Source organism: Lycorma delicatula, chromosome 8 (assembly GCF_047948215.1).
Source record: "Lycorma delicatula isolate Av1 chromosome 8, ASM4794821v1, whole genome shotgun sequence".
Lineage (NCBI taxonomy): Eukaryota > Metazoa > Arthropoda > Insecta > Hemiptera > Fulgoridae > Lycorma > Lycorma delicatula.
In genome coordinates this window covers 69,522,195-69,544,071 of record NC_134462.1, presented here as the reverse complement: position 1 = coordinate 69,544,071, position 21,877 = coordinate 69,522,195, and the positions used below count along the sequence as shown (strand labels likewise).

The window sequence follows — 21,877 nt, the reverse complement described above, 5'->3', positions numbered from 1 at the left end:
AATAAAAGAAAAAACCGGTTTTGTTTGCGTGATAGAACAACAGAAAACACATATCTGGTTCAAATCATCTTTTGTCTTAAAAAAAAAATCAACGAGACATGAATGCATCCTGGACTGCTTGAGTAGAAAACATAAACCGGTATTGCAGACATATATAAATAGTCATTTTTACAAATTAAACGCTTAAAATAAATTATTTATTTATTTATATATTTGTAAAAATAATTATATATAATTAAATATTTCTAATATTTAATAATACACGTATTTCAAAATAATATTAGAAAAACGTTTTTTAACAGATAAAATATACAAGTATTTTCCAAGCGGAGTATTATTTCATCAAAAATTCTGATGTGGGCACTACATGACTTCCTTATACACCTATTAAATTACATACACACATTTTTTTTTAAATTTAAGTACATAAAATTTTGTTTTGTTAATAACTTCTGATATTTTTTCATATTTTTTTTTATTGTTATTACTGCATCGTAAAACTTGTTTTACAATCAGAGGTTAATATAATTATTAATAAATAAATATATTTAAACTAGAAAAAAGGTTAAAAAAAGGAGATGAATTCTGATTCGAACCAAATGCCTTCCCGTTCTAAGATCTAAGTATTTAATTAATTAAAATTGCGTTTGACTATAACTCTGGAACCAATGAAAATAACTATCACTTATGATATATCGTTGAAAATCTTTCAATGAGGGCTTTTACTGCAGTTAAGAAAAAGTCCAAAGTTTTTTTTTTTTAATTTTGGGCTTTTTTGGACACTTTTAGTTCAGTCAATTGCAATCAAAAAGGAATATGCACAACTAGATGTTACAAAGTCATAAATACATAATTTCAACATCCTACGGCTAATCTTTTTGAGTTTTGCGAGATACAAGTATATACAAGCATTATGTACAGACGTCACGCCGAAACCAGTCAAAATGGATTCAGGGATGGACAAAATGGATATTCCCGTTGAAATCTGAAAACCGAAATTTTTCGCGATCAAAATACTTCCTTGAAGTAAAAATCTATGAAAAATTTAATTACATAGTGTTACTCTGGATATCAATTTTTTTTATACATTTCTCGAAAAAGAACCCAGTTAAATGTTTCAAATTTCATTTGCTTTTAAATTCTATTAAATCTGAAAATATATTCCCAAACAATAATTTTTTTAAAGATTCCATAGAGGAATACAGGAATCCCCGTTTGAAATCTCAAAAAGAAAACTTTTAAGGGCGTTATTACAGCTTTAATTTTGATTTTTTGAATGTAAAATTTTTTTTTTTTTTTTTGTCTTCAGTCATTTGACTGGTTTGATGCAGCTCTCCAAGATTCCCTATCTAGTGCTAGTCGTTTCATTTCAGTATACCCTCTACATCCTACATCCCCAACAATTTGTTTTACATACTCCAAACGTGGCCTGCCTACACAATTTTTCCCTTCTACCTGTCCTTCCAATATTAAAGCGACTATTCCAGGATGCCTTAGTATGTGGCCTATAAGTCTGTCTCTTCTTTTAACTATATTCTTCCAAATGCTTCTTTCTTCATCTATTTGCCGCAATACCTCTTCATTTGTCACTTTATCCACCCATCTGATTTTTAACATTCTCCTATAGCACCACATTTCAAAAGCTTCTAATCTTTTCTTCTCAGATACTCCGATTGTCCAAGTTTCACTTCCATATAAAGCGACACTCCAAACATACACTTTCAAAAATCTTTTCCTGACATTTAAATTCATTTTTGATGTAAACAAATTATATTTCTTACTGAAGGCTCGTTTAGCTTGTGCTATTCGGCATTTTATATCGCTCCTGCTTCGTCCATCTTTAGTAATTTTACTTCCCAAATAACAAAATTCTTCTACCTCCATAATCTTTTCTCCTCCTATTTTCACATTTAGTGGTCCATCTTTGTTATTTCTACTACATTTCATTACTTTTGTTTTGTTCTTGTTTATTTTCATGCGATAGTTCTTGCGTAGGACTTCATCTATGCCATTCATTGTTTCTTCTAAATCCTTTTGACTCTCGGCTAGAATTACTATATCATCAGCAAATCGTAGCATCTTTATCTTTTCACCTTGTACTGTTACTCCGAATCTAAATTGTTCTTTAATATCATTAACTGCTAGTTCCATGTAAAGATTAAAAAGTAACGGAGATAGGGAACATCCTTGTCGGACTCCCTTTCTTATTAGGGCTTCTTTCTTATGTTCTTCAATTGTTATTGTTGCTGTTTGGTTCCTGTACATGTTAGCAATTGTTCTTCTATCTCTGTATTTGAACCCTAATTTTTTTAAAATGCTGAACATTTTATTCCAATCTACGTTATCGAAAGCCTTTTCTAGGTCTATAAACGCCAAGTATGTTGGTTTGTTTTTCTTTAATCTTCCTTCTACTATTAATCTGAGGCCTAAAATTGCTTCCCTTGTCCCTATACTTTTCCTGAAACCAAATTGGTCTTCTCCTAACACTTCTTCCACTCTCCTCTCAATTCTTCTGTATAAAATTCTAGTTAAGATTTTTGATGCATGACTAATTAAACTAATTGTTCTGTATTCTTCACATTTATCTGCCCCTGCTTTCTTTGGTATCATAACTATAACACTTTTTTTGAAGTCTGACGGAAATTCCCCTTTTTCATAAATATTACACACCAGTTTGTATAATCTATCAATCGCTTCCTCACCTGCACTGCGCAGTAATTCTACAGGTATTCCGTCTATTCCAGGAGCCTTTCTGCCATTTAAATCTTTTAATGCTCTCTTAAATTCAGATCTCAGTATTGTTTCTCCCATTTCATCCTCCTCAACTTCCTCTTCTTCCTCTATAACACCATTTTCTAATTCATTTCCTCCGTATAACTCTTCAATATATTCCACCCATCTATCGACTTTACCTTTCGTATTATATATTGGTGTACCATCTTTGTTTAACACATTATTAGATTTTAATTTATGTACCCCAAAATTTTCCTTAACTTTCCTGTATGCACCGTCAATTTTACCAATGTTCATTTCTCTTTCCACTTCTGAACACTTTTCTTTAATCCACTCTTCTTTCGCCAGTTTGCATTTCCTATTTATAGCATTTCTTAATTGCCGATAGTTCCTTTTACTTTCTTCATCATTAGCATTCTTATATTTTCTACGTTCATCCATCAGCTGCAATATATCGTCTGAAACCCAAGGTTTTCTACCAGTTCTCTTTATTCCGCCTAAGTTTGCTTCAGCTGATTTAAGAATTTCCTTTTTAACATTCTCCCATTCTTCTTCTACATTTTCTACCATATCTTTTTTACTCAGACCTCTTGCGATGTCCTCCTCAAAAATCTTCTTTACCTCCTCTTCCTCAAGCTTCTCTAAATTCCACCGATTCATCTGACAACTTTTCTTCAGGTTTTTAAACCCCAATCTACATTTCATTATCACCAAATTATGGTCGCTATCAATGTCTGCTCCAGGGTAAGTTTTGCAGTCAACGAGTTGATTTCTAAATCTTTGCTTAACCATGATATAATCTATCTGATACCTTCCAGTATCGCCTGGCTTTTTCCAAGTGTATATTCTTCTATTATGATTTTTAAATTGGGTGTTGGCAATTACTAAATTATACTTCGTGCAAAATTCTATAAGTCGGTCCCCTCTTTCATTCCTTTTGCCCAGCCCATATTCACCCACTATATTTCCTTCCTTGCCTTTTCCAATGCTTGCATTCCAATCTCCAACTATTATTAAATTTTCATCTCCCTTTACGTGTTTAATTGCTTCATCAATCTCTTCGTATACACACTCTACCTCATCATCATCATGGGCGCTTGTAGGCATATAAACGTTAACAATCGTTGTCGGTTTAGGTTTTGATTTTATCCTTATTACAATGATTCTATCGCTATGCGTTTTGAAATACTCCACTCTCCTCCCTATCTTCTTGTTCATCACGAAACCTACTCCTGCCTGCCCATTATTTGACGCTGAGTTAATTACTCTAAAATCACCTGACCAAAAGTCGCCTTCCTCTTCCCACCGAACCTCACTAATTCCTACTATATCCACATTCACCCTATCCATTTCCCTTTTTAAATTTTCTAGCCTACCAACCTTTTTTAAGCTTCTAACATTCCACGCTCCGACTCGTAGAATGTTATTTTTTAATTTTCTGGTGACCCCTTCCTTAGTAGTCCCCACCCGGACTGCTGTCCGGGTGGGGCAACTGTAAAATTTTATAAATCATAAAACATCTTTGCCGAAAAATATACGAAGATCGGAATTATAAATAAAACTTCTAAAAACTGCTGTTTGAAATGTTTATTTTCGTCCGTTTAAACTTTCTGATAAAATTCATTCTAAGTATGGAAAGTAATAACACTTTTTCTAACATTTTTATATTATTTTGTTACATTTCGTTAAAGACATCCTCACTGAATTGAGAACAAAACTACATTTTTTATCAAAGGATACGGCTCAATGATAAATATTTTATGAGCAGTTATACCCAAGCTTTAATCGCGAAAATAGATTGTCTGGTTAAAACGAATTTATTATGGAAGTTTCAGTAAAATGTCGTTCATCCATAAGGTGATAAAAAAAATTATAATGGTAACATAGTGATGAGTTGCTATTGGTCGTAATTCATATTTTACAAAGTACTAAAAATTTAATTTCAAAATTTTGAGGGTTAAACTTTTGTTTTAAATTCGACTTGATTTTGTCTTCCGTGAAGTTTTAATTACTTTTATCAACTGAACTCAATTTTTTTGAACCTATAAAGGGACTGTTTTAGAAGTATAATTTTAGCACTGATTTTTAAATCTTGATCCAAAATTTTTGTGATTGTTGGGTTTGTACTTCCCTGATTATAATTTTGTACTTTATATATTAAAAAATGATCTCCTGTCTCAAAATGTTTGCGGTTTTAAACGTTTTGAGGCTTTATAAGTTCAAAAATATTAAAATTTAGATTACAAAATTCTATGTGCGTATTTAGTTGACTTAATATAATGGAAATTAACTGATATATTTAAGTCTAACACTATCTCCTCTTTACTCCCCAATTCATAATAAAGTGTTATCATCGATTTTTATATACTTTTTTTTACAAATATTTAAAAATAAAATTATGGTACACAAACCAAAATAATATTTAATAATAATAATAATTTAATAACGATACTTTAAATAGAAACACATTGAATTTTTTTTACCTTACAAGCACGTACACATTTCAAGTAAATATTGAAAAAAAATTAATATTTGTAAATTTTAAATAATTGGCCGACACCAGGTTTACAAGTAGATTTCGGAAATTTACATACTATCACTGCTTCCCAAATCGTGAGACACAGCATTAATTAATAAGGAATTTTGTGTGATAACTTTTGTAGGATTTTATTAATTTTTTGAAAAGTCGAATAAAGAATACAGGATATATTGAGAGGTGTACTGTTTCAGAGAAAACTGTAACGCGACGTTGGTTTTTTTCTTTAAGTAATTCTGTATTATCGGATACTCTATTTAAAATAATTAAATTGAGTTATTTTTAGAAAATGTTCATGAAGCATGGTATTTTTTTAGTTTTTATTTTGAGCATAGCTATATTATTAGCTATAAAACGTAAAAAGAATTGAAATTTTATAATATTTCTACATTTTTAATGTTTTTTGAAGTCCCAACCGACTTAAAAAAACTTACTTTATTTTATGCTTATCTTTTATTTTTATGTAAATACGGATTTTCAAATAAAAACAAAACCATTTGTAGAACAAAACCAAGTGATCAAAGATTTTTTTTAAAACAAGAAAAAATAAATCTTTTATAAATAAATACATACGAGTATTTTATTCTTATCTGTACATAATAATTCATTATGTAGATCATATCATTTCATGATAAAGTATAAATATAAGAACATAAATTATAAGACAAAAAGAAGATGCGATTTATTTATTTATTTGCACAGCAACAACAGGCTTCTGCTCACTTAGTTACTGATGGATGATAATCAATCTTGTGGAGTATGAAAAATGACCGGAGTTTGAACCCGGGACCTCCGGATGAAAGGCCGATACGCTACCACTTCGCCTCGGAGAACATCGATTAAACACGTTATTCATCTATATATTTAAAGCAACTTATCGTGAATCACGAATCATGAATCAACGCCCAGCAAAAACTACTGAAGATAAATTGATGAAAATTTGTATACACGTTCTTCTTACAGTATAAGTGCACAGTAAGAAAGGACTTTTGAAAATTCACAGTTTAAAGGGTTAATATGAAGTAATAATAAAATTACTTTTTTTTTGTTTCTCAATAAGAAATGAAGATATCACTTCATGGTTATGTAATCTTCATGGGAATATCTAAAAACTAATTAGAGTTTTTTTCGAAATTCGACCTTGAAAAGGGCGAAGAAAGGTAAATTATTTTGAAAAATTATTCCAAATTTTCCCCATTTCCAACTATACTAAACGAGAAATTCACTAGATCTGGGCTTGGAAATACTCTTCAGATAAATATCTAAAATCCATTCTCGGATTTTTTTTAAATTTCAACTTTATAAGGGGTGCAACGGTTTTCGTTGAAGCGGCTCAACCAACACAGCCCCTGCCACTGTTATTATAAGTTTGACGCGACTGGCTGCACCTGCCTTCAGTTACTTGACTAAAATATATAAAATTAAAAGAAATTTAAAAAAATGAGAAACGAAGTATGATCACCCCCTAGTGGTGTTTATTTGGTAGCGCTAAGAACCGGAAAAAAATACATTTTTATCCTTACGAAGGAGGGTTAACCAACAAAACTGCTATTTTTAATATGAAGGCCAACTATTTTAAAAACCTCATTCTTCAGATCACTTAAAATTTCAGGTCCTTTGAAGAAATTACAATACAATGATATTTTTACTTCCTTGTACGAAGTAAAGGAAGTATTGTGAAAGCGAAAAATTTCGGTTTTCAGATTTCAACGGAAATATCCATTTTGACCATCTCTGAATCCATTTTGACTAGTTTTGGCGTGACGTCTGTACGTACGCATCTGTATCTCGCGTAAATCGATTAGCCTTAGGATATTGAAATTTTGGATTTAGGACTGTTGTAACGTCTAGTTGTGTACCTCCCCTTTTAATTGCAATCGACTTGACCAAAAATGTTCAAAAAAGCCCAAAATCCAAAACATGTTGATTTTGGACCTTTTATTAATTGCAGTAGTAAGTCCTCATTGGACTTACGATATATCAAACGATATATCAAAAGTGGTAATTTTCATTGGTTCCAGACTTAGACAAAGGAAATTTTAATTAATGAAATATTTGGGTCAAAAAAGGAAGGCACATCGGTTCGAATCAGAATTCATCTCCTTTTTTTTCAATTTTTTTTTTAATTTAAATATATTGATTTAGTAATAATTATTAATCTCTGATTGTAAAAAAACCTTTACGACAAAAACTTTTTATATTCAATAATAATAACTAAAAGTTTTAATAAAAATGTTATACTTACTAAAACTTTTATATTCAATAATAACAATTTAAAAAAAAGAAAAATATAAGAAGTTATTGAAATAAAATTTTATGTATTTTTCATTTTAAAAAATGTGTATATGTAATTTAATAGGCATACAAAGAAGTCATATGGTGACCACATCAGATTTTTAAATCTTGAAATCCTCTTTATGACAACATAATTTTTTATTTTAAAATTCTTCCACTTAGTAATCTGTAAAAAAAACATAAAACAGGACTACAGTAAAAAAATATTTCTGTAAAATAAAAAAAAAACGCAATTAAATAATCATTAATTATAAAACTTAATTTACTTCTTTACTTTAATATTTAAAAAAGATTGAATTTAAATTTCAATACTTTTTGTTTGCAAAATAATTGTTAATTTTAATTACTTTCCTTTTTAATTATATATATTAATAATATACGTTTAACGCTAAAAGTTAGTAGCACCTAAATTGATTGAGATTCATTCTTTGTATACACCGTCATAAAGTCATAACAATATGACAAAACAGAAACGTTATTGACATTTATCTGTGTTACAACATTTATTACAACACTAAAAACAAAAATAATGTACAAAATAAACATATATTTACCTCGCGAGCCAAAAAATTATACACGGCGGGCCGCATCCGGCCCGCGGGTCGTGGGTTGGTCACCCCTGGTTTAGTGAACTGTTTCTAAATTAAATTCGAATTTTTCTGACTTTTCTTTTCTTTATTTTACACCATTTTGTTCAAAATTAAATTTTGTACTAGTTTTGTTTAAAGTTTTATGTGTTTATTTCTTATTTAACAGATTTATTGTACGTTAAACATAAAAAAAAACAGGAATTTTTACCCCAATTGATTGGTTTTCATCCCAGGTTTCTCAAAAAGATACGGTTGTGGGAGTAATTTTATTCGATTTTTCAGGTCAATACCTATAACGAATATTTAATTCTGATTCTTAATTAACGTTCTAAAAATTTCAGTACGACATCATTTAACTGGGGTAGCTGAAATCCGAGAGAAATCTGTAACTAGCCGTAACTCGCAAACGAAGTATTTGAGGACATATGTTTATGTGAACTTTTTCCATTATTTTCACGAGTAGAATAGGTTATGAAAGTCCCGGTAGAACTTCGTGATACACTCTGTGTAATAATACATCAGTTGATGAAACTGAAAGTGAACTTTTAAAAACAGGTTATCTATAAATAATGCGTATCCATGGATTTTTGTTTTTGTAAACTAATTAGTGTAACAAGTAGCGAATTAATTTATAATTTCGTTACAGCACTTCATTAATATTTTCTTTATATATTATTAAATTGAAGGTTTCACATGGCCGAACGATAAAGATTACCTTTACCTGGATAAATGTTTTTGTTTAAATACTGAATCAAATCAAGCATTCTCACTCAGGTCGAATCTTTTTAAGCAGATTTCCAAAAAAAATTGGAAATCGCTACTACGCCCGGTCATATGCGGTTATATACAAATCTTGGACCGATTTTGACGAAACTTGGTGGAGTGAAGTAAACCTATTGAAAATGGAGCCTTATTGATTTTCAAACAATTCGGTTTGCAGGAACTGGAGTTATAGCCAAAAAATGGGTTTTTTTGGTTACGTTTTCAGGTGTTTTCGTTATACTCGGCGCTATTTTTTACTAATATTGATGAAATTTTGTTGGATGATTTTAAACCTCGTAGAAATAGAGTCTTATTGAGTTTCAAGCAAATCGGTTCACAGGAACCGGAATCAGAGGCAAAAAACTGGGTTTTTTCATACGTTTTTAAGGTTTTCATGTTGTAACTTGAAGGGTGACATAAAGCCAAAATTAGATTTTTGCGAGCATTATCAGGTGCTTGCTGGTTTCCCAATGGTTCTAAACACAAGTTTGTAGCCCAGATTAGATTTAGTTACACCGAAACCAATATTATTTTCAAAGATCATTACAGCAATTCAACATTATTCATCGTTACAGCAGTTTTATCATTACAGTAGTTTCTTTCTTAGTAAAAACTGAAAATCTGCCCTTCTGACGCGCTTACTGCAGCAGAATTTTTTAAACTGTACTTCTCTGAGTTTGTTCATACATCCGTTCGTCCAAGATGTAACCCAGAATACTACTTGTTAGGTAATAGAGAAATTTATATACATTACTAGATAGGTATTTTCGACCAAGATTTTATAACGTGATAGGCATTTCCCTTTTTCCCTCAAAATTTTAAATTATCTACCGTTCAATCGTTCATTGATGTGTTATCACTTATTACCAGTACTATCCTATATAAAACCCTTGCTATACAAACCTATACTAGGAAATTATTATCAACCTACAAATACAGTACTGGCCATTCTTTTCCTTCCTACAACATGTTTTACCGACATATTTTAAGATATATACTGTATTAATAAAATCCACTATATTATTGATTATACATCAACACAAATATTTACTTTTAAAAGCTATCCGCAATAATACTGAACTTTCTTGGCGTTTGGATAGAGTTTAAATTTTACGCTTTTCCAAGTGATAAAAAGAAAATTTTAATTTAGCAGTCTTAAGATAGATTTTAATGTATCATAAAGTTTAAAAATTAAAAAGCATCTTACATGGTATATTTTTGGTTTATTTTGTTTTAAGATTAATAGCTATTATTTAATAGCGTAATTATTTGTAAGGATTTAAAAACATAAGTAGTATTGGTTTTAAAATACGCTCTATGACAATACTAATTCTCTTTTATTACTATCAATGGTATTCTGATTTTAATTAAAAATTTCAATAAAAAGAGAAGGTTTTCAATTCGACTCGTTTGTTTTTTTTTTCTTTTTTTATATGATGTATATTAATGCCTTATAGCTTCACCAAATACACCAATTTTGATAATCTTTTTGTTTGTATTTTGTGAAATAAATAACTCTAATGGCCCCATTGAATGTTCTTTATGAAGCTCCTTAGTTGTTACTGATTTATAAAATCCCACATTCAGGAAATCATATCACTTTCTTCTTCCTTTTGTTTTGTAATAATTATTTTATTTTCTCCTATCTTTGTGGTGAAATGGTAGCTTCTCTCTCACATGCTACACAAAAATAAATCACATGCTACAAAAAATTAATTTCGTTAAATCCATCGATTAGAGGATTTAATTGACTTTGAGCTTTCCTTCCTTCAATAAAAGTATAGACATTTATTCACTGTTTCAAGGAAAAAATTGTCGGTATTTAATTTTTTTTTTTTTTTTTTTGTCTACAGTCTTTGACTGGTTTGATGCAGCTATCCAAGATTCCCTATCCAGTGCTAGTCGTTTCATTTCAGTATACCCTCTACATCCTATATCCCTAACAATTTGTTTTACATATTCCAAACGTGGCCTGCCTACACAATTTTTTCCTTCTACCTGCCCTTCCAATATCAAAGCGACTATTCCAGGATGCCTTAGTATGTGGCCTATAAGTCTGTCTCTTCTTTTACCTATATTTTTCCAAATGCTTCTTTCTTCATCTATTTGCCGCAATACCTCTTCATTTGTCACTTTATCCACCCATCTGATTTTTAACATTCTCCTATAGCACCACATTTCAAAAGCTTCTAATCTCTTCTTCTCTGATACTCCGATCGTCCAAGTTTCACTTCCATATAAAGCGACACTCCAAACTTACACTTTCAAAAATCTTTTCCTGACATTTAAATTAATATTTGATGTAAACAAATTATATTTCTTACTGAAGGCTCGTTAAGCTTGTGCTATTCGGCATTTTATATCGCTTCTGCTTCGTCCATCTTTAGTAATTCTACTTCCCAAATAACAAAATTCTTCTACCTCCATAATCTTTTCTCCTCCCATTTTCACATTCAGTGGTCCATCTTTGTTATTTCTACTACATTTCATTCATTACTTTTGTTTTGTTCTTGTTTATTTTCATGCGATAGTTCTTGCGTAGGACTTCATCTATGCCGTTCATTGTTTCTTCTAAATCCTTTTTACTCTCGGCTAGAATTACTATATCATCAGCAAATCGTAGTTCTTTATCTTTTCACCTTGTACTGTTACTCCGAATCTAAATTGTTCTTTAACATCATTAACTGCTAGTTTCATGTAAAGATTAAAAAGTAACGGAAATAGGAAACATCCTTGTCGGACTCCCTTTCTTATTACGGCTTCTTTCTTATGTTCTTCAATTGTTACTGTTGCTGTTTGGTATTTAATTGTGTTAACAAAAATAACAGTATTCCTTTAATAGATAATTATGATTGTAGCGTTTATTAGAATTAAAAGTTGAATGGTAATAATAGTAACATTATTTGATTGCCCACACTTAACTAAAAGAAATAGCAACTTTTAAATACGTTAATATTGTTCATAGTAATTCTTCTTGTTGTTAAGATAATTAATTATGTTGTAATGAAAGTGTGGGAGTTATCACTGAAAAATTATTTAATTATTTAAAATTTGTCGTGTAGTTTTTAACAAATCTGTGTTAGATTAGAAATAATTCATAAATAAATAAGGTTTCCTAATTATTTCTAAGACTTAAATCTTAAATTTATACGCTTATATAACCCTTATAAAATAACTATTAATACAACGTGTTGAAGCAGAAAAATTGATTTCGTTTATTGTGAAAATGTACTAGTACCATTCTTATTAACTTTACAAGAAGTATCGAGTATTTATTGAGTAGTTTTTTTTTTTTTTAATTAAGAATATATCTTAAAATAATTATATTTTTAAAATATAAATAAAATCTTTGAAAATTTTATCAGAAATTACTTTTTCTGCGTAAAGTATTCCTAGTTTTCATCTTTTTCATTGATTATAAAATAATGGAATTATTAAAGGACTAATTAATTCAAATTGAGTATCGTTCATTTTACTTCAATAATTTTATTTTGTCATTTTCATAATATTGCCTGATGTACGAAATGTTCTGTTCAAATTTATAAGGTTTTATTGAAATAAGCCTATACTGTGAAAGCATTTCATTTATTTTTTAACTTTTCGTGAAGTTCTGAACTTACTTTGAATAAATTACTGTACGTGTAAGTGAGATTGTTTCTGCCTTTATGATAATTTTTTTTTTTTCTCAATAACAGTTATAATTACAATCGGCTCTCCTGCGGAGCCATAAGTAAGTTTCCTGACAAAAGCACGTGATAAGAAGGTCCTTAAGGAACCCCCAAAATAAATAATATACAATAAATAGTTGCAAGCAAACTTAAAGTCAAATATGAAATTTCAAGCTCAGTCATAAATCACAAACCATTAATTTTAGCACCATATAGTTTACAAAACAAACATTTATAACAAATAAAAAAGAAAAAGAAAGAGAAGTAACAAGAAATTAGATACGACATCACTAAACTTGACGTTGTTAGATTCCAAACTCTTACTCAGACCCTAAGTCGAGTACATGGGCTCGTTTCAACCGTCGGACGTCTCTGCTGTTATAGAGTAGATTAATTGCAAAGTGGATTACATGATTTTCAAGCCTCTGCAGGTATTTGACATTGCGCTATCGTGCAATCTCATGAACCGATGGGAGCTCCAGATAATCGTGAATCTCATCATAATAACAAATCCGCACAAAATCTCTATAAGTTTATCTGTCAGTCTATCTAAATACATCTCCAATCAATTAATATCCAGGAATCAATTGCTGAAATTATTACATCTTACGTCAATTTTCTTTAAGAAAAGTTGAATGGTATTCAGCTTTTTCTTTTAGAAGAATTCTTTTATTTCAAAATAGGCCGTTTACTTTCAAGCCAGACTTATCAGAATAATAATATTAGTTTCATTAATTTACCGTTAATAAAAAAAGTGGTACAAACATGACGTTTTCAAATACAGCCGTACGTTTACATCTCATTAAATATTACAGAATTGCTGTTTGAACCTATCTTCTTTCGCTCATTTATAGATTTACATCCAAACAGATTTTATGGTAATATTATATCTTTTCCTGATTACAAGGCGTTAGAGTATGTTCTGACACTATTTTGCAAGGGTTTTAAATCCTTACATCACTTTGATCTGAATGATATGAGAATTCGGTTTGAATATAATGATCTCATTTTTAATATATCTAAGACATAGTAATTATTTATTTTTATTGTGAATATAATTTAGTTTTTACTTACCTGGAATCATAGTTCTATGCTGCAAAAAGGAAAATAAGGTATACTGCAAGAAGGAAAGTGTGGTCAGTCAAAAAGTGGGATCTGGATTTTTTCATTTCTCGACGTTTCATGATCTAGATACCCAAAAAAAAAAAAATTGGGAGGTAATTTTTGTGTACGTATGTTGGCGTGTTTGAAACTTAATAAATTTTGATGGGATAAACTGATTTGATGAAATTTTGTACAGAGACTTTTTTTATGAAGAAATTTGTTATTAAAATTTTGGGTCAATATCTCCAGGGGATAGATAGCTTTTTTGATCAATTTTCTTGAAATTTTGTAAACATAACTCCACTTTACATTAAGTTCAGTACATGCATGCATGCTTATCTTATCATTTTTATCCCAAAATTTCCCCTTCCACAAAGATTTAAAAAAAAATATTTTTATTTATTGCAAATTTTTAACCAAATTTTTATTTATGTCTTCCTAGGCATAGTAGTAGTACAAGTAACCCAAAAAAACTTAGGGACAATGTTGAAGGTGGGGAGTCAATCTAACTTTAAAAAGAGTTTTAGAATCTTTTAAAACTTTATTTGGTTTATTTAAGTTTTTAATATTATTAAAAGTACTGTTAAAATGTAGTTAAAGTATTATTAAAAAACTTGTTATATTATAACATTCAAATTGTTTACTTTCCCATCTAGTGCTACAGCAGAGCTATAGCTGTAGAAGGGAAAGAATTGTAATCGATCCAATTTGAACATATGCGGTTTTCACCGGATCTTGAGGTTTCGACAGCCAAGTAATAAAAAAAACTGAAAGGAAATTTTCCGGATGTTCGTATGTACGTGTGTATGTGTCCGGTGTCTCATACTTATATCTGTAGAACTACTGGACCGATTTTAACCAAACTTGGTCAGATTACTTCTGTATATGGGGCATTGGTGCCATTAAATTTTCAACTTAAAAGTTCAATGGGGTGAGGCTGTAGAGCAAGGTCACCCTCAGTATCTGGAGATTTCGCCTGATTAAGGTCTTAGTTTTCTTAGGCTCATTTGTTAACAATTAACAAACGATGATATTTGCAAAATGGCTTTTCAAAATCGCACCCTCACCCCAAAAAATTCTCTAAACTAGTGGCTGAGTGGGTATACTGCGTCAAAGTACTCCTATCACCACAAGGAGCGCTAGTGTAGCATCGATACAGTTCTATCTGTAACAGCATGTACAGCTGTTATAGAAAAATATTGTATTTAAATAAAATGATAAATATCTTAAATTAAGTTGTGCACCAGAAAAAACCGCTTGACGGGAAAGTCTTACAACTGTATTGTCAGATTTTTTTAATATCAAAAGGTATTTCATTTTAAAAAAAATAAAAATTGTGTCGTAGAACGTTGTCACGTATTTCTGCCTCTCTATTCCTTCTATTAACAAAACTTGAAATATAGACGTATTCAAACTTTTTTTTTCAAAATGTGTTCTACTGTAAGAAAATATTCAAATACAAAATAGTGCCAGAAAAAAAGTTTCTTAGATGGTGGTGATTTTTTTGTGTAGGTGTAGCTGAAAAAAGTTAAAAAAATACAATTTTTTTTTTTAATTGTTTAAAATTAGTTTGGTTGATTTAAATATATAATGATAATTTTCCAATAAAACTTCATCATAGATTAATCCCACCCCAAAAAATAAATCTTAGGTAACTTTTCATACATCATTATTTTTCCACTATATAAAAACGAATAACCAATGCAAGAAAGTATTAAAACTTATCAGTTTTTTCTTGTTAATAACTGAGCCACGTTTTGGTTCCTATAATTTTAGTTTAGAATATTACTGTTTAAAATGCTTTGAAATAATTTTAAATGACAAAACTCAACGGAATTTTCATATTTCTATCTTTTGAAATTTTTATGTCTATCAATTAATAGGCACATAAAAACAGTGTTACAGATTTTTTATTGTTTAAAAATTATAATTGTTTTAAACAAATTGATGAAGTGGTATGCCAAAGTGGTAGCCAAATTCCGGTTGCAGTTACTCTAGTTAATTCATAGGCCTAAACAAATTCTATATTTTAGTTGTTTATTTGTTATTTCATTAACCCTGTTTTGCTGCAATCTCATTTTGAAACAGAATGGTTCAAATATTACATTGCGACATAAAAGTTTTTGTTAATTAAATAAAGTTTTTGTAAATTACATTAACATGAGTAAGGAAAAAAATGTGAACTTTTATTCTCCTACATGAATTTTAATGTTATTGTTGGGGCAAGTTACAAAAATAAAATTATAAATAGCTCTTTTTTGCCAAAAGAATATTGGACTTTATTTGTAACAGAATGAAAAACAAACTTTCAACCTTTTCTTTAAAGCATAACCTTAAAAAATTAAATGAAATTACGAAATAAACTTAACTTAATCCTGTACAGTATCTATACAAGGATATCAGCTGAATCAACATATCTGTTATAATATTAGATGAAAAATACATAAATACACATTTTTCAATTAATTATTTTGAAAATCTTTTGTATTAAATACGAGTCTAAAAACAGTTCAAAGAACTAAATACATTGTTATTCAAACTACATGGAATACAAAAGCAATAAATATTACTAGAACAAATCACAATATTAATTACAAAGAAGTCCAAAAACATGACTTCACTTCAGGAGTTATTTTCTTTAGATTAATTTAAGAAAAGTAATATGAATTCAGTTCATGAGTAAATAAGAATTAATCTCTACGATTAACAAATTACATTAAATTAAATGATAGAGTTACTATTTGAAAACATTTCAAGTAAAAACGTAATTTACCCTTAGCAACTGACTTTTAAGCAAAGACCTTTAATGAACAACCAGAATATTATTAATAATAGTTATTATTAATAACATATAAAATATGTCACACATGAAAAATAATAACACAACCTTTATCTAAGCCACCTTTCATGACTACGCTTGAATGAAGAAATGGTTTTTTAAGCCAATCTTGAATTTCAAATTCATAATGTACGATTAATTGAGTATTTTACTAATAACACAACTGTTTAATATAAAAATAATGAATAATTTTAATTTGCCTTAATCGCACATTATTTTGTAAAAATGAACTCGTGAATTAAAGTACACATATATACATACAGTTTATCCTTGGCGTAAACTACAGTAGTGTATCAGAAAATAAAGAGGTAACACTTTGTTATAACCAGTTTGTAAAGATCCTGCTTCGATGAATTTGGCTGGTTTGAAATAACTGAACCGACGAATATGAATGCACAAAGGCGATGAATATGAATGCGCAGATGATGATCAGAAACGATGGCCAGAGAGAGACTATGGTCTGAGAGAGACGACGCACAACGAGAGACTGCTGAAAAGTGACGAAGTAGAAGAAGTAGAAGTAGAAGTGGAAGTGACCTGACTGGAACGGAACGCAAGGATGTCGGAGGGTGCAATACCCTCCTACTTTTCGCAGTATACGGACTCGCGTCCTTTGCTGCTGGGTGATTCTAATGGACTGACGGTTATTAATAGTGGCTGACGTTTATTCGTTTTGTGAAGTTTGGATTGCGTTCCGACCCAATGGAGGGTTTGTCGGTAGGGGCCCGACGGAATGATGTGCTAATAAGCTTATCTTCCGTGATGCGCTCCATTTCAGCCTAGAGTGGGCTGAAATCCTTCATTTAAGGGGGCGAAATTACCGAGTATCAATTTCGGAGTCCGAAATTACCGGGTATCAATGGGCTGAGAACCAAACAAAACAGGAAGGGTGTAAAAACCAATACAGAAGTGTATTCGTGCATGTGTTTCTAGACGCGATGACCTGACTCTAGTGGCGAGCCGGCTTATATAGGGTAAGTGGAGCCGAGTGAATTGTAAAGAGCCGAGTGATGTCGATAGAAGTCGAGTCCATCCGAAAGGAGCTGTGTGAACGGTGAGGAGCCGCTAAATCGTCAGGCGCCGAGTGCATCCGAAAGATGCCGAGTGATTGTAACATGTTTACGTTTAGTTCTTCTTCTTTATTTTATTTTTTTTAAACATTATACACATGAAATAATACAGAATTAAATTTTAATAAATAATTAATACAAAAGTCATAAATAAAAATCAGCTGAGCATATATTTTTGTGTATGTTGAATGGAATACATTAATTTCAATGTATGAAAAAATTTCTTATTTATAATTAAAATATTCATTAAATCGAAATACTGTTAAATTTTATATGAAAACAAATCAAATACCAAACCAGTTGAATTAACTTAAAAACTGCTTTACGCAATGGCGTAAACAGTTATGAAGAAGAACTCTTAGAAAAATAAAAGTTTAGACATCGTAATACTTCAACTCTTGTTAATTTACGGGCGACTGAACAGTAGAAACTCGTGGGTAACTAGGGATCCAAATATTTTTGGCACTATTTTGTGTTTTAATATTTTCTTACAATAGAACACATTTTAAAAAAGAAGAAAAGTTTGTACATGTGTATATTTCAAGTTTTGTTAATTAAGGAGGAATAGAAAGGTAAAGAGACGTGACCTCTTCTCTGATATAATTTTTATTTTTTAAAAATAAAACACAATTTGATATTAACAAAATTTAAAATTTATTTACAGCAATATTTTTACTTACAAGACTAAGAGATTAAGACATTTAGGGGAAAAGAGAATCTGAAACTCTTGAGCACCTTTATGAATTTTAATATTTTTTATAGGTATAGGGGTCAGTAATTTAGTTTGAATAAAGAAGTTATTTGAATAAGCTTCGTTAATTAAAAAAACTAGGTGGCAAGGAAAAATGATCTTATTATTTTGCCTACATGATCTTTTAATCTTTCAAAGATAGAACATATTTTTAAAAAGTAAACTTCGATTATTGCAGTACTTCAATTCTAATTAATTTAGCAAGAAAGGTAAAAGCCTGAGGGGATAAGGAGGTTTAAATTCATTCTTCTCCTCAACGATTTTTTAAACATAGAGCGTATTTTGAAAAAAAAATTGAATATTGCAATTTTTAAAATTATTTTAAGTAGTAAATCGAAAAGGTGGTTCGACATGTTTACGGCAGTTAAAATCTTATCAACCTATTAATTAATTGTACGCTTCTGTCACGTACAATTAGGTTCCAAAAATTTAAGGATCTGTGATAAAAGGCTTTCTCATAAATAGATTTCATTTTTATATTTATAAATTAAATCATAAAGAGGAACCAAAGGAATCGAAGTTTGTGAGTAACGGGAGATCTTGTATTTCGCTTTTTAAACTTAAGGACTAAGCTTTAAAGCAGTTTAGGAATTTTTGTATATCAGTTCTGTAGTTTTTGAGATTACCTCGCCTTTGTATAATAGCGCAGATGTGTACTTTGTAATATTCGATAATTTTGCCTTAAGATAGACATATTTTGCGCATTTTAATTTCAAAAGGTATAAGTGCAGATGTTGGGGATTAGCTTAAATTTCCTTTTTTTCTCTCTTCGCCTTAATAAAAGCATTCTATTCAACTAACCTTTAAAGTTAGTAACAGGCACATTCGGACATTCTGTCTTACTTTAATCTAGTAAATTTCTTTCTTATATATATTATTTGTTACTAAGGTAATTTGTTACTTGCTCTATTTTATAAGATGAGTAAATATGTAGTTGCGGTGAAAGAGATTAGCTATAAACGGCCAAATTAACAAACTCCCCAGTGTATAAGAAGTAAACAAAATTCCTAAGACTAATTCTTTCCTCTTTTTTAAATCTTTTTTCATTTTCCTTGAACCAAAATTTGTAAGCTGCTGTATACAAATATTAAGAAAATTACATCCTTTGTTTAATTTAAAACGAAAGTTAAGGCTTGGCTTCTTACTCATTCCCTGGATAGAATAAATAGCTTATACTTTCGTTTGTGATGTAAGTAGTTTAATTTTCTTTTTTTCTTAATAAGGAAGGTGATTATCTCAGTATATTTATCAAAAATGTGTATGTGTGTGCGCGCGCGCGACTATGAAGAAAATTAAATACCAGTTTTTCCACGTTTTTGTTATGACGATTCTTATTATTGACCAAGAAGTATGGCTTTGTTTTAGGTGAAATAATACTTTTTTCATTATGTGTAAGTCATTTATTTATAATGATATACATACTTTACGTAAATAAAAAATAAATAGGAAAGAAAGTGTAATTTTATAAAATAAGTAATCCGTTAAATCATTTAGTGAAAGTTTTCTAATATTCATCAATGGATTTAAAGTTAATTAGGACAAACTAAAGCTTTTTAAATCTTTTTAAAAATGATTTTAACAAGCTCTTCCTTTTTTTTTTAATAGTATAAACATATATGATTTGAGTAATCAACACTAAATTCAGGAATGCAAAATTAAAAATATATTAAACGTTACTCTATGAAGCTAAAACATGGATTGTGAGAAATAAATGTAATAGCAATAAAAATTAAATGTTTGAGATAAATGGTAAACAAAACTAAATAAGGGATATAAACATCATAGAAGGGAAGAGAATAATTTACCAGATATAGAGATTATAAAGAACCTTCCTTCGGGATGGTTTAGAGATCTAATAAGATCAGATAGTAAAAATAAGTTGCCACCTGTATTTGAGGCTAGATCAGGAGAACAAAGAAAACGGGGAAAATCTAGGATAGAATGAGAGAAGCACGTGGAGTGATGAGAAGAGGAAAAGGGAAGGAGAGAAAATAGTTAAAGGTGATGGCTTTGGATCGAATTTAGGAGGTTTATTGATGACCCGACGCTATAAGGCAGAAGGGATAGATAAAGAAGAGAAAGTAAGTGTTCCACAAAATGCTCTACGTGAACATATCACTAGAATCCTACAAAAACAAGTTTCTTTTTGTGTTTCCTACAGTCCGTTATACGATTTATTTTAACTAATCCTTATAAAAAAGAAGAAAAAATAAAAACGGCGAAGGGGGTTTTCTTTAGAATATTATGTAAATAAAATGTTTAACCTGTGAAAAATTTCAAGCATAACTGGGATTCTATCAAGAAACATTTGAAAGAAGGTACAGATTACACCAGTTTGCCACAAAGATCTGATTAATGTCGAATTTAGAGTAAATAATGAAAATTTAAATATCCGTACCAAGTTTACTTCATCTAAGCTTTTCATCATTCCTAAAATACTTTAAATATAACACTTTCAAACGAAACGATGAAGTTTTTTATAATTTTTTTTAAGATTTATGATATCGCCATTATGCTAAAAGTTTGTGTGTGGTATATGGAAATGGCATTTTTTTATTGTATGAAAAATGCCATGCCTGACTGGGATTCGAACCCAGGACCTCCGGATGAAAGTCCGAGACGCTATCACTCTGCCATGGAGATCGGTTATTTTATGAAGGTATAATATTTCACTTGAGAATAAAGAAAAGGAAATAAAACTTTAACTAACACTACCGTATAAATTATATTTTACTCAAAATCAAGAGAGAATTGAGCAGTTAAATTTACGCTTGGCCAAGAGATTCATTTCTGGCTTTTATTTTATTTATTTTTTTAGTAACTTTAAAAAAACCTTTTCTGTTTAAAAATGAGATATAGTAAGAAATTAAAATTGGGGTAATAATCTTTCCAAGAAAACGTTTTCATTTCATTTGAATGAATTAATTAACCTAGTTTGAAATGGTTTTACTCAAAAAAACTGAATAATAAAAGTTTTTATGTAGTAATTGTTAATAAATTTTATATAAGAATTCTTAAATAAAATATAAATATTAATTAATCTTTATAAAAATATTTATATATTATAAATTTTCTTTTTCTTTCAGGTTGGATGCGCTGGGTTCGTGTGTTATCCAATCAAACAAAAGAATCAGGTCAAGCTATTAGACTTAGATGTGAGGTTGCAGGCGAGCCTCCTCCAACAACCCTTATATGGTTGAAAAATGAAGCCCCATTACTTTCAGAAAAGGGGCGTGTTACTATACGACAATATACTCCTTCTAGCCCTCCGGGGGCACTCGGTTCAAGACTCAAGATGAGCTCGCTTGAGACGCATGACACTGGTTACTATACATGTGAAGCAAGAAACGGACACTCAAAAATTGACACAACTGGAGTACTAATAGTAAAAATGAGCCCATGGGGTAAGCATATTTTATTTTTTCTCATAATTCTTTTTTAAAACAGTATATAGTGTGTTTACAAAATATTATATCTTTCTACAGTAAATTAATTCTTAATTTAAACCGTTGGGTTAAATAAACTTATA

At 29.9% G+C, this 21,877-nt stretch overlaps 1 protein-coding gene across 1 annotated transcript in view; it reads left to right on the top strand.

Annotated features, from left to right (window-relative positions):
* Nucleotides 1-21,877, top strand: part of LOC142328740 (tyrosine-protein kinase transmembrane receptor Ror-like) — a 150,980-nt gene that overhangs the window by 49,237 nt on the left and 79,866 nt on the right. Inside the window, exon 3 of the mRNA XM_075372727.1 lies at nucleotides 21,435-21,752. Within this exon, the coding sequence (XP_075228842.1) occupies nucleotides 21,440-21,752 (313 nt within the window). The 5' untranslated portion in view covers nucleotides 21,435-21,439. The remainder of the gene's footprint in view (nucleotides 1-21,434; nucleotides 21,753-21,877) is intronic.